Genomic DNA, 14,379 nt, shown 5'->3' with positions numbered 1-14,379 from the left:
GGGCAGGTGGCTGCCAGGTGAAGTCAGAGCTAGTCATCTCACTATCAATACTTGTCTTTGCCCAAAGGCGTGACTGGGTTCCTGTGAGAAATTCCCCGCAGGATGGGGATCTCCGAGCGTTAAGTCACCAATCCGACCCTCCTGCCTTTCCTCCTCCCGCTCACTTCCTGCTGGTGCATTCCTACACCACGCCACACCAGCCCAGGAGCTGCTGCCTAGCAACAGGACAACAGGCATCCAAAAGAGTATGGCTATTGCTCTCTTAAGTAGCCCACACTATTTGACATCGTCAGCTGAATGTTTTATGTCTGTATGTTTTACCCCCCCCCCCCCCCCCCCCCCATAGTCATGTCTCCTCTACATTCTTCCTGTTTCTCAACAAAAAAGCAAATACACTTCAACACCATCATAAGATCTTTTCACTCTCTCTGTATCATGAGATCTTTTTACAGAAGGAAACCTTATGGCGCAACTAATGTACTATTGAGACCGTCATGACTTCGTAAAAAGGATTTAAATGCGTCTTATTGTGTGTGTGCGTGTGTGGTCAGCTTGTATAAAAACTCAATAAATATGTTAATCACAAGAAGACATTTTCCACTCATTTTCACAGCTCTTTATGCTCGTTCATGCCCGTTGTTCTCTCACTTTTACCACCCTTTCTCCATTTCCCTGTACCTCACACACACACACACACACACACACACACAGCATTCCTGAGCCTTGAGAGAGTGCGCATTTGTGGAAAGAATGTGCCGGCAGGTACAGTAAGATGGCGAAACATTAACTGAATGTGCACCTCACTCAGTTTCCCACATGAGCAAGTCACACACACACACACACACACACACACACACACACACACACACACACACACACACACACACACACACACACACACACACACACACACACACACACACACACACACACACACAGCGCCGGGCCATCAGCGCACGCACACAGACACGCAAATCACACGCACGCTCAGTCACACACACGCACACAGACACACAAATCACACGCACGCTCAGTCACACACACGCACACAGACACGCAAATCACACGCACGCTCAGTCACACACACGCACACAGACACACAAATCACACGCACGCTCAGTCACACACACACACAGGCACAGAGACACGCAAATCACACATACGCTCAGTCACACACACGCACACAGAAATTGCCACAGACAGAGAGAATTACTGGCTTACGGTATTATGCCGTTTAAGCCTACACTTCATTTCTTATAAGCACTTATGAGTCTCCCTCCACCCTCTCCTCCCAACACCTCACACAGCCCTTTCCACACACACCCTCTCCCTCTACCTGAAGACAATAATGTGCTCTGTAGGCCGCTAAATCCTGTCTAATTACAAAGTGAGGAGAGTCGTGTAATTACCCCAGGGGAGGGGGATCATTTTCCAATCTGTCAGACCTTTCCTTCATCCTTAAGTGGAGCCGGGCCAAGACGCGGGCTCAGATTACTGCAGATCCACGCCATCAGATCACAGGGCTCAGATTAATTACACAATCACGTTACAGGAATTAATGGGGCCGGGCGGGTCTGTCTCCAAACGGAAAGCCACAAGCCAAGTGCATAAGACGATATCACGCTGAATTACCCCCCGGACCAGAAGCCGTTTGTTCACAGCTCCTGAGGAGCGTCCATTTTACACGCACACACATGCAGGCATGCACTAACGCACACACATATATACAGTGTAGCCTTTAAGCACATTTAGGTTAAGCACACTGGGCAAAGGTCCCAAAATGGATTCGTCCCAATCAAGATACGAATCCACAGGCTTCTGTTTTTGCCCATTTTCCCTAACCGCTAGCGGTATTAGTTTACCCACATCCTGCAGCCAGGTGCACAAACCCAAGGGAAGCGGTTGTGACACGCCGGACACATTATCTCACACACAGAGTCAGAGAGAGGTGAGCACAATATCAAAACCTGTCCCAAGTTTGGCTCCAGTGAAAATGTGGGATTTCCCCACTTTATTAGGCTCTGTTCTCCAGGGCTCTCACTGCGGTGTTAGCCTTGGCTCTGACCCCCCTCGGTGTAATTTACTCCCTCTGACGGTCACGGTCTCGAGCCTAATCTCGCCACATTACGCCAATTACACGCCGATCAGAGTCAGACACCACAAATCTCAACAAACAAACGCCACACTTAGCACCCGCCTTCCTCTCCTCGCCACAGACACTTACCTGTTTTTTCCATAACCTCTTATTTTCCCCCTTTAAATCTCTCATTCTTGCTCATAAACTAATAAAAAGAAATGGGTTCACTAAACCGAGCTTACAGGAATTTTTTTAAGGACATTGTAAACTTCTCTGTTTTTTGTTTCTTATTTGTTTTTTTTTCCAGACTGACTGTTTTTAAGTGGAAGTTAGACGGTTTTAATGGTGACTCTGCGTAACAGGATACTTAAAGTCCCAAAAAAGTGTCACCTTGGCAGCCCGCAGACAAAGGCAATACACTGTACACATTCCCAACGGTCCAGACGACCGCATACAAACACACCGGGGGAAAAAATGTGTCCTTCCTTTCAAACGTTTCATTCACATTTGAGTGCTGTGGCGGCCATCTTGTTCTCATCAGTGGATAAGGAAAGGTGAGAGCAACAGCAAGAGCAGTAAGACACTCTCTCTCAGCCCACACCGATTCTGACCACCCACACAGGAGCAACAGAACAGCCCCACTCTCTCTTAAGAGTCTTTTTTTGAAGGGAGGGGGATGGGACTACAATTAAACATTAAACATTCCACTAGCCCTAGCACTTACAGATGATATGAATTTACAGCCAGTGTAGTCATGGCCTTCACCCTGTCTCACTCTCTCTCGCCCTCGCTCTCGCTCTCCCTTGCTCTCCTTTGCCCTCACTCGTCCTCTTCCTCTCCTTCTTGCTCTCCCTCTCCCTCTATCCTCTGTGGAAATGTTTTAATTGCTCCCCCGCTCAGACGGCGTATTGGGGTCAGTGGTGAAACAGAGTGCTGGTGACTGGGACAGGAGAACTGTGTCACAGTCACAGTGTCAGGAGTGAATCACCTGCAATAACAGCCACTCCTCAATCTCAGCACAAGAGATTTCACAAACACATCCCGGTCCCGTGCGTACAGTTGTCCCTGTCCACACACACACACACACACACACACACACACTCACAGTCACAGTCCCCATTTCCGTTTCTTCCGCCTGCCCCCCCCCCATCCCCCCCCGCCCAAGCCGTGTCACTCCCTGCCCACCCGGCACTGGCAGCAGAGAGTGGCTGACCTAGGCCGCTCCCTGGAGAATTCCTCAGTCCTGTGGTAATCTGGGAGGATCCTCGATAAATCCAGCAGGAATGCACGGAGCGAGAGGACAGCCCATCCACAAGCACAGCGGTTCATTGTTCTGTCCTCCGTGCATTCCTTTCCCCACCTTTCTCCCTTTCCCCATCTCCCTCTCTCCCACCCTACCTTTCACACACAAGGGGGGCCCTGTGGGAATTAGACCTCCAGCTTTTTGTGTGTATCAGTAATCCTCTGGTACATGCCATTTTCCAATTGTATGTGCTTGTGATATTACACTAGGGCGAGTGTGTGTAAGTGTGTGTGTGTGTGTGTGTCATAGTCAAAACAGGTGGCAACCTCCACAGCAGGTACATTATCCCAGCAGGTTCCAACAGGCCAATATCCGCACACTCATTCGCTCACACACGCATTCGTTCACACACACACACACACACACACACACACACACACACACACGGATACACACGTTTCACATACATGCACACAACTAAAACATAATACAGTCCACAGTAGGCTTGGGGCCAAATCCAAGCCTATAATAATAATTGTGTTGAATTATTTCAACACAAACCCTTTTTCATAACGTTAGCCACACTGAATGAACATATTAGCCACGAGTTCATAACACAACAGCAATATGTTTCCTCTTCTGTCACAGAGATGGAGCTCAACCTCCCAAAAATAGACCAAGGGTTTTTCCGTGCTATATCAGAAATTATAAATATTATGAAAATGCCTCCCACAGAGACTCCACTGGAGAGCGATACTGGAGCCACACAGACAGGATACAGAGAGAGACCACCGATAATGCCGCAAAGCATCATGGGAACGCAGGCCTTACCTCGGCAGGAGTCACCGACAGTCTCGTAACCGGGACGACACTGGCACTGGCCCACTGGCACCACCCATTCGCCGTCGGTGGTGCAGTAGATGCGCGGACGCTCCTTGCTGACGGCGTTCTCCACGCAGGCCCCGGACACCTCCTGCAGGGCCTGGCTCTCGGCCCCCGCCACCGTCTCCGGGAAGGCCGCCAGGCTCTGCACGGTGGCCGGGCAGGTCTTGTAGTACACCCTGACGGACAGGAGCGCCACGCACGCCCCGATGTCCTGGAAGGCCAGGTAGAAGCCCTTTCGGGAGAGCGGGCCGACCGTCCGGGTCTCGGTGTTCACGTTGAGCTCGCCGCGGCCCGTGATCTCGTCGGGCGCGATGGTGGCCACCTTGCGGAACTGGCCCTTGCGGAAGCTGGTGCCGATGTCGGCGTCCGACTCGGCGTAGAAAAGGTTGAAGGTCTCCTTGCAGGTGAGCGAGGCCCCGCCGAACGAGTTGCAGTCCCGCGCCACGAACTGCAGCTCCACGAAGACGCGCGCGGCGGACGGCCGGCGCTGGATGAAGGTGGTGCGCAGCCAGTTGTCCTGCTCGCCCTCCACCACGTTACACACCGAGTACGTGTAGAGCAAGGAGCCGTTCACCACGGTCTGCACGATCTCCCACTGTCACACAGAGAGGCACAGAGAAACATTATTTTTATTCTTTTTTTTGTTGTTTATTCTGAAATTGAAATGTTTTGATGTTCATTTCCTGTTGGAACTGAGGTTTAAGAGATCGCACTAATCTTGCCGACCACAGACCTGGCACGAGAGAGGAACATTCATAAAAACTGAGAAACACAGTTAAAGTAAAGTAAGGAAGCCCACAGAATTCTGCCATTCATGCCAAACCAGGTCCTGATTGCATAAGTGAAGCCACTGATTGGATGGAAACCTGAATCACCAGTTTTTCCAGGTGTCAATCAGCTGCTCGCTGACAGGCGTCACTCAAACCCAGTCTTACTGAATATGAAGGTCCGGGAGCACTCAGCACCGTCTCACAGTGCTCCTTGTTCACATAATTGCTTAATGGCTACCACACACGAGAACATTTTACTGCGATTTAGTGGTCATGGACACATTCTATACTTGGGAGAGAAGTCATTACAGTTTTAGCTTGATTGGAGTGCTGAAAGAGCAGTTATTTAGCAAAGACTGTCGTTAGACGCGGTAGAGGGTATCCAACCTTTGTAGTCTGAAACTCAAGTAATGTATGGGTGGCTTAAGTAACTTTGCGCTGAAGGATTTTAGCAGCACTACCGCCCTAATTTCTATAGCTTTAACACAGAAAAGATCTGGTTTGGATGCTGCCTGGGTTTTAGGGCGTCCGACAGACTCACTAAAAGGTTCAGTGGGTTCAACGTGTGGGGTTTCTCTACCTGGTGGTGCACAGAGGAATGGCTGAGGAGTAAGTGACATGCAGGGGAACAAACGCCACCATGAACTACACAGAATTCGTCAGCCTGTAAAACCAGGTTTATTAGATAATTAAACACATGCCAGTAAAAATGGATCCAATTAAGTGTGCATAAAAGAAAGAAAAAACATGCCGACGGTGACTTTTCCCACTCTTAAAAGCTTCAATTAAACAGAAGCCTGTTTGAGATTTACAATTACGTGTTCCAATTTTCATCCGAATAATCTACATAAGCCATTTCCACTAAGAGTACTACATTAACAAAGTTGTCATATGGGTTTGAAAAATATTAGTATGTAATCTGCAAGATGTATACATTAGTCTGGATTAGCGTGCTGGGGAAAATGTAAATTGATCTATCTAACTCAAAGAACTTGAGGGTCAGTGGGTTTAATTCGGTTTAATAACATTTTGGTATGCAACTATGCATGTTTTTTTTGTTTTTTTAATACGTCCACAACACCCGCTAAATAGTTGCCAGTTGTTCCTCGTTAAATTGATTTAAAAGAGGAAATATTTTCCTTTAATCACTGACTGGAATTTTAAATATCATAAATGCATTTGGTATCCAACTTACCCTTTCCGAAAAATACAAAAAGTTCCTTGAAACTAAGAACGAGCGTCTCTGCTGACAGAGAGAAACGGAGGCAGTAGAACACACTGTGTGGACAAAAACTGGCTTCGGTATGATGATAGCCTACTCATTTTTTATTAAGTATAATTATACTGTGGCTCAATTATGCTTTTTCCCTTGTATTTTTCTTTCACCAAGCCTTTAGAAATCTCAAAGTCTTGAGGGGATCGCATTGTCTTGTTGCGTGCTTAGAGATCTAAACTCTTTCCGATACACACTCTGTAACATGCCTGCGGACCTAGGTGTTCCACAAAAAGAAACTTCACCAGTTCATCTATGAATACACAGTAATCCAGTGTACAAGATTATACACAATGCACATTAGAAAGAAAGAGACCAAACATTCCTCTTCCTTTCACTCCTCAACACAGTTAAAAACACACATTCCCTCATTTCCACTTAGCTCAGTTCAGAATGCACTCCATTAAGATCAAGTCTCTAGTGACAACTTGGGGGGTGGGGGGGTTGTTTGAAGTGGTCGAAATCTGCACCACTGTTTTGGGAATAGCAAACAGAGAGCGTATACCTAAATTGTCAGGATTACCCTTAAGATTGCATAGAATGAGGCAGCCAGTTGGATTCATAAGAGTAACCTTAACTCCCAGCTCTAGAGTCAAAACCAGCAGCACTCAATGAACTATAAATTAATGATCTTTACCATCACTGACTCCAATGCTGGGGGTGAATACCTGCTTGTTTGGGTGGGGTTAAGATGAATGCTTGATTACTTTATTGTATCAGCTATTATCCTTTGTGAATTCACACGGGAATGTGTGCTTTCATGGTTAAATTGGTGAAGTGGTTTATGGGTTTTCTGAATGCATGTAACTGAAAATGGACACCAGCACGTAGAATTTGGTCCAATAACCATGCAACAAGTTAGTGTGAGCCCCTGGAGGTCTACACACACAACAAAAAAAAACAGCATCTAAGTGACAAACCCTTCCTGCATTATGACAGAAATAGCCCATTTCACCCCAGCTGACCACACCCAGAAAACACTTAGAGAAATGTTCTTTAAAGAGCAGAAAAACACATAAGTACAGACTGAGCAACAGCACTGGGCCACATACATGCCATCAACCCTTTTTCAGGTGAAGAATCTTCTGTTCAACATGTCCTGGCTTGTAAAATAGACTCTGACCCCTCTGAAGTCACATGACTCTCTGCCCCAATTAACATGTGCCTCACACTTCAAGACCCACCTTCCAGACTCAAATGGAAATGAACTAGTTCTTAAGCCGCTAAAAACTATTTTAAATGCACAGTATGCAAACACAAATGCATTAGTCCGACGACTCACAAAAAAGCACATCAATGAATGAAATAAGAGACCCTTCATCTTCATCAAAACACTCAAGCCCTTTTGAGATAAGAAAAAAAAACTCAACTACCTTTTTAAAAATAACATTTCACAGAGATGTGTACACAGCTCTTGGCTTGACACGTTAATTGCAATTTCGGTTATCCCGTTTTTAAGGCAGGGCTTCAAAACCCACACCAAGCCACAAGTATGCCTCCTCTGAGCTCGCTGCTTCTCACTCCTAACTTTCCCTTAAAGACCATGAGCAGGAAAAACGTATCGCCCGGATAGCCATCAACCTCTCGATCATTAATATTCACTTAACAGTATCATTATCACAATCCAACAATATCACTGTAAACGCCTGCCAGCAAAATCCCCACATTGCGGAACATCCTAAAATCACTTGCTTTAAACCACATTTCAGAAAACGTGCATTAAGAATATACAAACACTACATCAGTGGCTGGGTGTAGCTTTATATTGTACATCTTTATGCTTCTTAAAACGTAGGATACTTTAATACACTGGGATACACTGGGACACACTGGACTTTAACACTCACCCCTTCATCATATGGCGAGGTCAACCAGCCAAGCTCACCTCCAGAGGACTTCATGTCCAACAGCACTTCTGCCAGGGAAAAGGAGATATTGATTTTATCATATTAGTTCAAACCAAAATATCAATTGTTATTATGAAAATTAAATGAGAAACTATTATCAGTTGTTTTCCTCTTGCTCTTTATCACTTATTTACACTTATTTGTTTAACATTTATTTATAAATAGTTTCGCACAGTGGAACTGTACAAAAGTACTGCTTTCAAGTTCAACATGTTCGAGTTCTCTACCGGACAGGATATTTTACAGTAATTAAAACTTGAATCAACTGTGAGCAAGATTTAGGCTCATATATTTTATTGTTTTCTGTTCAATTAAAGTTTTAGAAACATGAATGGCAATGAGCTTGCGAACAACAGTGGGCATATATGAGAGGCGAAGCCTTTTATTCCATCCTGATGCAAACCAGAGGCCCCAATCCGCTTGAGCCACAGCCACATGGACCGGCCGAATTCATTTCAGGGACACACGCAATAGGTTCTTGTGGGTTTACAGATTCTTAACTGCAAATTAATCAAATCGTATTTTAATATAGGGGAGTGCTAAAATTATGCTGTTTGTATAATTTTCAATTACAAATATGAGGCAAATGTTTGACTAGGCTAATTATCCTCATAATTAGAAATCGCATATCGGTTATTCCTTCATAAATTTCATTAGATATTTTGATTTAGCCCTCTTAAAAATCTCAAAAATTGTTTAATATCGGCAACGTTTTGGTAAAAAGACAATCGCCGTTGCTCGTGCCATGGTTCAGAGATTAAGTTGTTAGCCACAGAATTAGAGCATAATAAATAATTTTGCAGATTTCGTCCACTGTAAGCTAGTTTCAGCTCTTTGGAACGCACGCTTCGTCTCTCCAGAGACTGACTGGAACTGACAGAATTAAATCAGGCGTGAATGTTTGAATCGCTTATTGTCAGTTCACGCGTTGAGAAATGACAAAACATTCCTAGATGCCCCTTATCAATCTACAAGGGCGGCATGGAGGATGTGATTACAAGTTAAATAATGTATTGAGATCGGTTGTAATGAATCGGTTGTGCGAATTTAACAGCTTCTTAAATCGAAATCGAAAATTAAGTTCCTCAAAGCACAATGTAATGAAACTAGCCTAGGCTACTGAGCAAATCATGATTCCGCCTTTTAGAGTCCTATGGTCAGTCGTGACTTGACACTTTTTGTAGTTTCCCTATTACTAGAAATTACTAGATACCAAGCCAAGCTGTCTAACTGCCAAAGTTGGCAATTCACGGTGTTAATTAAACTGGGTTATTATTAAATAAGCGTAGCCTATGTGGTTACAGACAAACTACCCTAGTCTTTTAGCGCAACTTAAATTAGATTAGATGTGCCACAACCTTTTGTTTACAAAACAATGTTCAATTTTCTACTCAGTAAAATGTGATTGTATTTGATTTAGTCTCCTTTTAAAAATGTCACACCTTTGTTTAAAATGCTAGGATGTGAAGCTTGACACGGAAATGATTAGGCTACAAATTTAACCATGCGGTTATAAATGAACAATTATACTGTTGTTATAAGTAGCCTAAATATTACATTATTACAGAATTTTAAATTTTACAATTTGAAATGTAGGTAGCCTGGCTATCAAGTCTATGAAAAATGTTTTGAGCCGTTGTATGGTGGGTATAACGGATGTAATCCTATTTGAAACTATTGCTTAATAATTAGTAGTTAGGCTACTCAACTATTTGTATAAAGATAAAGGCCTAGCATACAACATGTAAAATGTAGCTACAGATCGTGGCAGAGTTTAATATCAATATAGCCTACGTTTGTGAATGTAGGAACTGAGCAAATGTGTCGTTCGTTCGGTTACTTTAGTGATAACCAAAACGTCAGCAATGAGCGTCACTATTGCCCTTAATAGCAAATAGCATGACAGATGTTGGAAGTGTGTTGAACATTAACTCCAGGTCAACTTCAGTAATGTCGGGACAAGGTAGCAGAAAAGTTCCTGCAGCCACCGTCATTGCCACCGCAGTAGGACCTCCAATTTCTTTCGATTCACTGATTGGCTAACCTTAAATACCCACATATTCATACCGGCTGGAAAATAAACCATGAAGACGAGTTCGAAAACGTCGCAATACGTTTTGCATCAATACAAAAATCGCAATGCCAAAACATAACTAGACCATCCGAATTTGTTGAGCAAGACATGGATAGGTAGGTGATTGACAACGATTTGAGTCATGTCGTATCCGCTCGCCAAAATTCTGTTACAGTAGTTTAATTTACAAATTTGTAGCTATTTTGCAGATATACGATGTAGGTTAGGCCTAAACGTGTACACTTAATAATAATAATAATAATAATAATAATGTCAAATGTTTATATGAAGGAGTCACAGACATCGTTCGGGTGAAATAAGGAAATAGGTGATGGCTCTTGTTTGACGTGGCCAAGTTAAAGGCTACAATTTAAAACTCTAAATATACTGAAAACAGACACTGACATTTATACTACTTTTTAAAAAAAGCTCCAAACACCGTAAATAAAACGCAGTCAACCTAAACCTATTCGTCCACACGCCATGTGGTGTAGGCTATGCAGCTAGCGAACGTAATTGATTTTGCTGGCATGTTCAAACTATTTCAATGTTAGAAAATTGTGCTTACCTTCTTTAGATTGTAGAGTGATAAATACAAGGTTAATAAATACAAAGAAAAGTAAAGAGCGTTTAATCCCATGCGAATCCATTTCTTGAAGGTTATTATTATTCGCTTAACATGTATTAATTTGAAGTGTAGCGAACTCCAACGTGAACGGAGCTGTATTGAAGAGTACTCGAAGAGTCCCTTTCGGAACTCTCATTCAGGAATAAGTGGCGTCATGAACCCCGCCCGCTGGAATGCGTTCAAATTCCATATATGGCATTGAGGAGGGCGGGATTTCGCTAATTGCAGGAGTGCCACTACCTGCATGACTGTCACTCCACAGGAAGTTTCTATTTGTCTATTAAAGTCACCTTGGTAACGGCTGTCTTGGAACCGGTCTTTTTCATAGTAGTAAAACCAATGAGTAAGCTTTCTCTCAAAGTGCTTTCTGGTTCAAGACAGTTACAGAACAGAGCTACACAAATGGCTTCCTCTCTATTTTGTTACCAAGACTGTTCAGGCAAGTCATACATGAAACTGTCAAAAAAAAAGAAATAATAGTAATAATCTTGTTAAAAATATAAATCGTAATTTTTACTAGAAACCAATAACACAAGCATTTTTGGTGCGGAAAATAGTAATGACTGACTCACTGTAATAAGGTGTCCTCAAAACTATGACTGTCAAAAACATTTCTACCTTCTCTTTTATGTATTGGTTAACTATATATATATGTGTGTGTGTGTGTGTGTGTGTGTGTGTGTGTGCGTGTAAAACTGTAAACTATAAGAAAAAATATAAACACATATACATCTGTTCCTGCACTGGAAATATAGTTAAATTAATAAAAATAGCATTATTATATGGGCATGGCGTAAAAATGAACCATAATTTGCATTGAATAGGTTGCTGAATTATCTTTCCTTGTTAACAAAGTCAGTTAGGCTATTCCCCTGTCAAACAACTCACTACCTATTCCCACGGGGGGGTGGGACGGGTGGGTCAAGTGGGAGGGCGTGCTGGTATGAATGTATGACTACTAATGAGAGGGGTTTAAAAGGGGTCTCCAGCCTGGGTATAAATATATGGATAAAAAAAGAAATAAACAATAGCATCGCCTAGCAACTCCTGATGGAAGGAATTCCGGAGTCAAGTTGCTTTTGTGCTGTGTCTCCCTCTTGTCGAGCTCAGCCTCTTGAGCTGAGAACCAAACACACCATCTTCACAATAGCCACAGAGAAAGATTTGAAAGGGATTTATTTTCTGGTCAGAAATGACCCGTGTGGAGAGATGCATGCACGCACATACACACACTCACACACACACATGCACACACACACTTGTGAAGCCCACTGTTGATCTTACTTGTTGACAGAGCTTGGAGAGAGAGGGTCAGAGTCCAGTTTCAATGGTGTCATTTGGTTTTAATTTCCTTTTTACTTTGCTGCCGTTTTGGATTATGCTGATATACAGAGACTCAAAAAGCCCCTGGCTCATTCTTCACTCTCACTATGAAAAGCCTGGAATCATAAGAGATCTACATCCAGTTAATGTACTGGTGTACTCTCTCCCTGTCTGTCTCTCTCTCTCACTTTTTCCCCCCTCTTTCTCTTTCTCTCCCCCGCTCTCTCACATGCACGCACACACACACACACGCATAAACACACATATCTATTAACTTTGACAAAGGTTGTTCATTGCCAAAGCTCATAGCTACATATCTGCTTTTCCCTCATCCTCTTGCTGTACTTTTTGAAAGTTTTAAAGTAATGCTGGAAGTAACTGAGTGTGAAATCTGTGTGTATCATGTCCAGTGGGGTTAGGTAGCCTTGTTTAAGGCCTTTCAAATGGCACACACAACATTATGAGGAGCCTGTGAACTAAGGTCAGCAGTAGCTTCTCACCCCAGAAGCCTTCTGTTCTTGCTGTGCCTGCACAGTGCAGCGAGGTCTGGAGCCCCCTAAATCTTTCCTCAAATTGTGTTTGACCTAGAGACCCCATCTCACTGACTTCTTTATAAATTCCCAAAGCACCAAGCAAGAGTCCATTTAAATGCTAAGTTCCAAGTGTATGTGTGTTTTCTGTGAGCAGGGAACTATGAAGCAAGTTTACACTGCTCTTCTCCTACTCATTGTCTGCTAGCACAAAAACAATTCTAGACTTGGCAGTACATGTTTGGTGTTGTGTTTTAAAAATGGCATTGTTTTTGATGGGTAACTTATGGGTACTTAGTGTAACTTTTAGCTGTTATTTCCCTTGCATGATGTCTTCACGATATGCATTTAACCAATTAAGGTATAAGATCACAATTTGATTTTTGATGTAACAATTATTACTCGTAACTGAAATCAATAGGGTTCTAGAGCACTGACAAAGTAAAACAAATAATATCCCAAAACCTATCCTTTCCAAAGGGTAAATAATTAATCACACTATTACCACAGATTAGATCATCTGCAAAGAATGTAAAGAAGGTAAAGAATGCTGTGATCAGTTTTAAAAAGATGTATGAAGATGTAGTATGCCCACATGCCTGTATAATTTATGGTCTATGTTTATTTATTGGGGGAGGGATGACATCCCTGCATTGTCTGAGACTGGCACCCAGTAAATGAAAATAAAATGTTGTAATATATTTCAAACTCTGCATTGGGAATACTGTGATTAGTGAATGTATTCTGCCAAAAATAGAATTGAAATTTAAATACATTATGTCCTGTGCTGGGAGGAATTCCTAACTGTCCTCGGTGGTGTAAGGTTGACACCAGCCTCACGTACGTCAGTAGCAGCTTACGCACATAGCCATTATAATACAGTGTGTAATCCATCTTGTGCCCGCTCACACCTGAGTGACAGACACCTCGCTGACGTGGCTAGTCCCTCTCCCGGTCTGCAGGGTTCCCTGTCGGAATGACACCTTCCCTCGTCGGGCTTCCTGCTGCCTGCGGATTCATCCCCACAAAGCACTTCAGGCCAGGGGCCGGCCTCGGAGTTTCAGGGGTCATTGAGCACCATAATGGCACTAACATCCCTTGTAATGCCCTTCCCCCTACCCTCCTCCCCCTACTCCAACGGCAGCTCTTTTCTCTCTTTCTTCTAAGGTTTTCAGCATCGAACGTGTGCTGCACTTAAACAATGCACGTATGAATCGGTTGCTGTGGTTAAGCTCTCATTCTGCAATGATGTAGTGTGATAGCGATATTTTAGAAACTAAATACAGCTTGTTTTCATTGTGAAATGAAGCAGGAGCTTTGTAGATTTGGGATCAACACAGTAGCTGGCTTTGCAAACAGGTTTCTGGCTGTATCCCAGACTCTGGCTGTTTACTCAGTAATCTTGAGCAGTGTCACTCACTCCTGCTTCCAGGCATTACTGTCCAGTTTAGTTTGGTCACTGGTTTAGTTTGATTGAGCTGCTCATTGAATATTGATCTGAAATGGACATCAGTTAATAATGATTTACAATCCTCTGTGATAGGACAGCTCATATCCGATTGTTGGCAGCGTGTAAGTGCTCACAAAAAGATAAAAAGAAATGTCCTTCCCTTACTCTTTTTTTTCATGAATAAAGGGAAGAATTTGGACAAAGTATTCAAGTTAGTAT

General features: G+C 43.3%; 1 protein-coding gene across 1 annotated transcript in view; it reads right to left on the bottom strand.

Annotated features, from left to right (window-relative positions):
* LOC133109610 (ephrin type-A receptor 2-like) overlaps positions 1–10,996 on the bottom strand; it is a 28,035-nt gene extending 17,039 nt beyond the window's left edge. Inside the window, exons 1-3 of the mRNA XM_061219011.1 lie at positions 10,798–10,996; positions 8,096–8,163; positions 4,152–4,800 (exon numbers count right to left, since the gene is read on the bottom strand). Coding sequence (XP_061074995.1) covers positions 4,152–4,800; positions 8,096–8,163; positions 10,798–10,879 — 799 coding nt within the window. The 5' untranslated portion in view covers positions 10,880–10,996. The remainder of the gene's footprint in view (positions 1–4,151; positions 4,801–8,095; positions 8,164–10,797) is intronic.
* Positions 10,997–14,379: the final 3,383 nt, after the last annotated feature.

This window comes from Conger conger, chromosome 14 (assembly GCF_963514075.1).
Source record: "Conger conger chromosome 14, fConCon1.1, whole genome shotgun sequence".
In the NCBI taxonomy this organism is placed as follows: Eukaryota; Metazoa; Chordata; class Actinopteri; order Anguilliformes; family Congridae; genus Conger; species Conger conger.
This window is presented reverse-complemented; position numbering and strand designations above follow the sequence as displayed.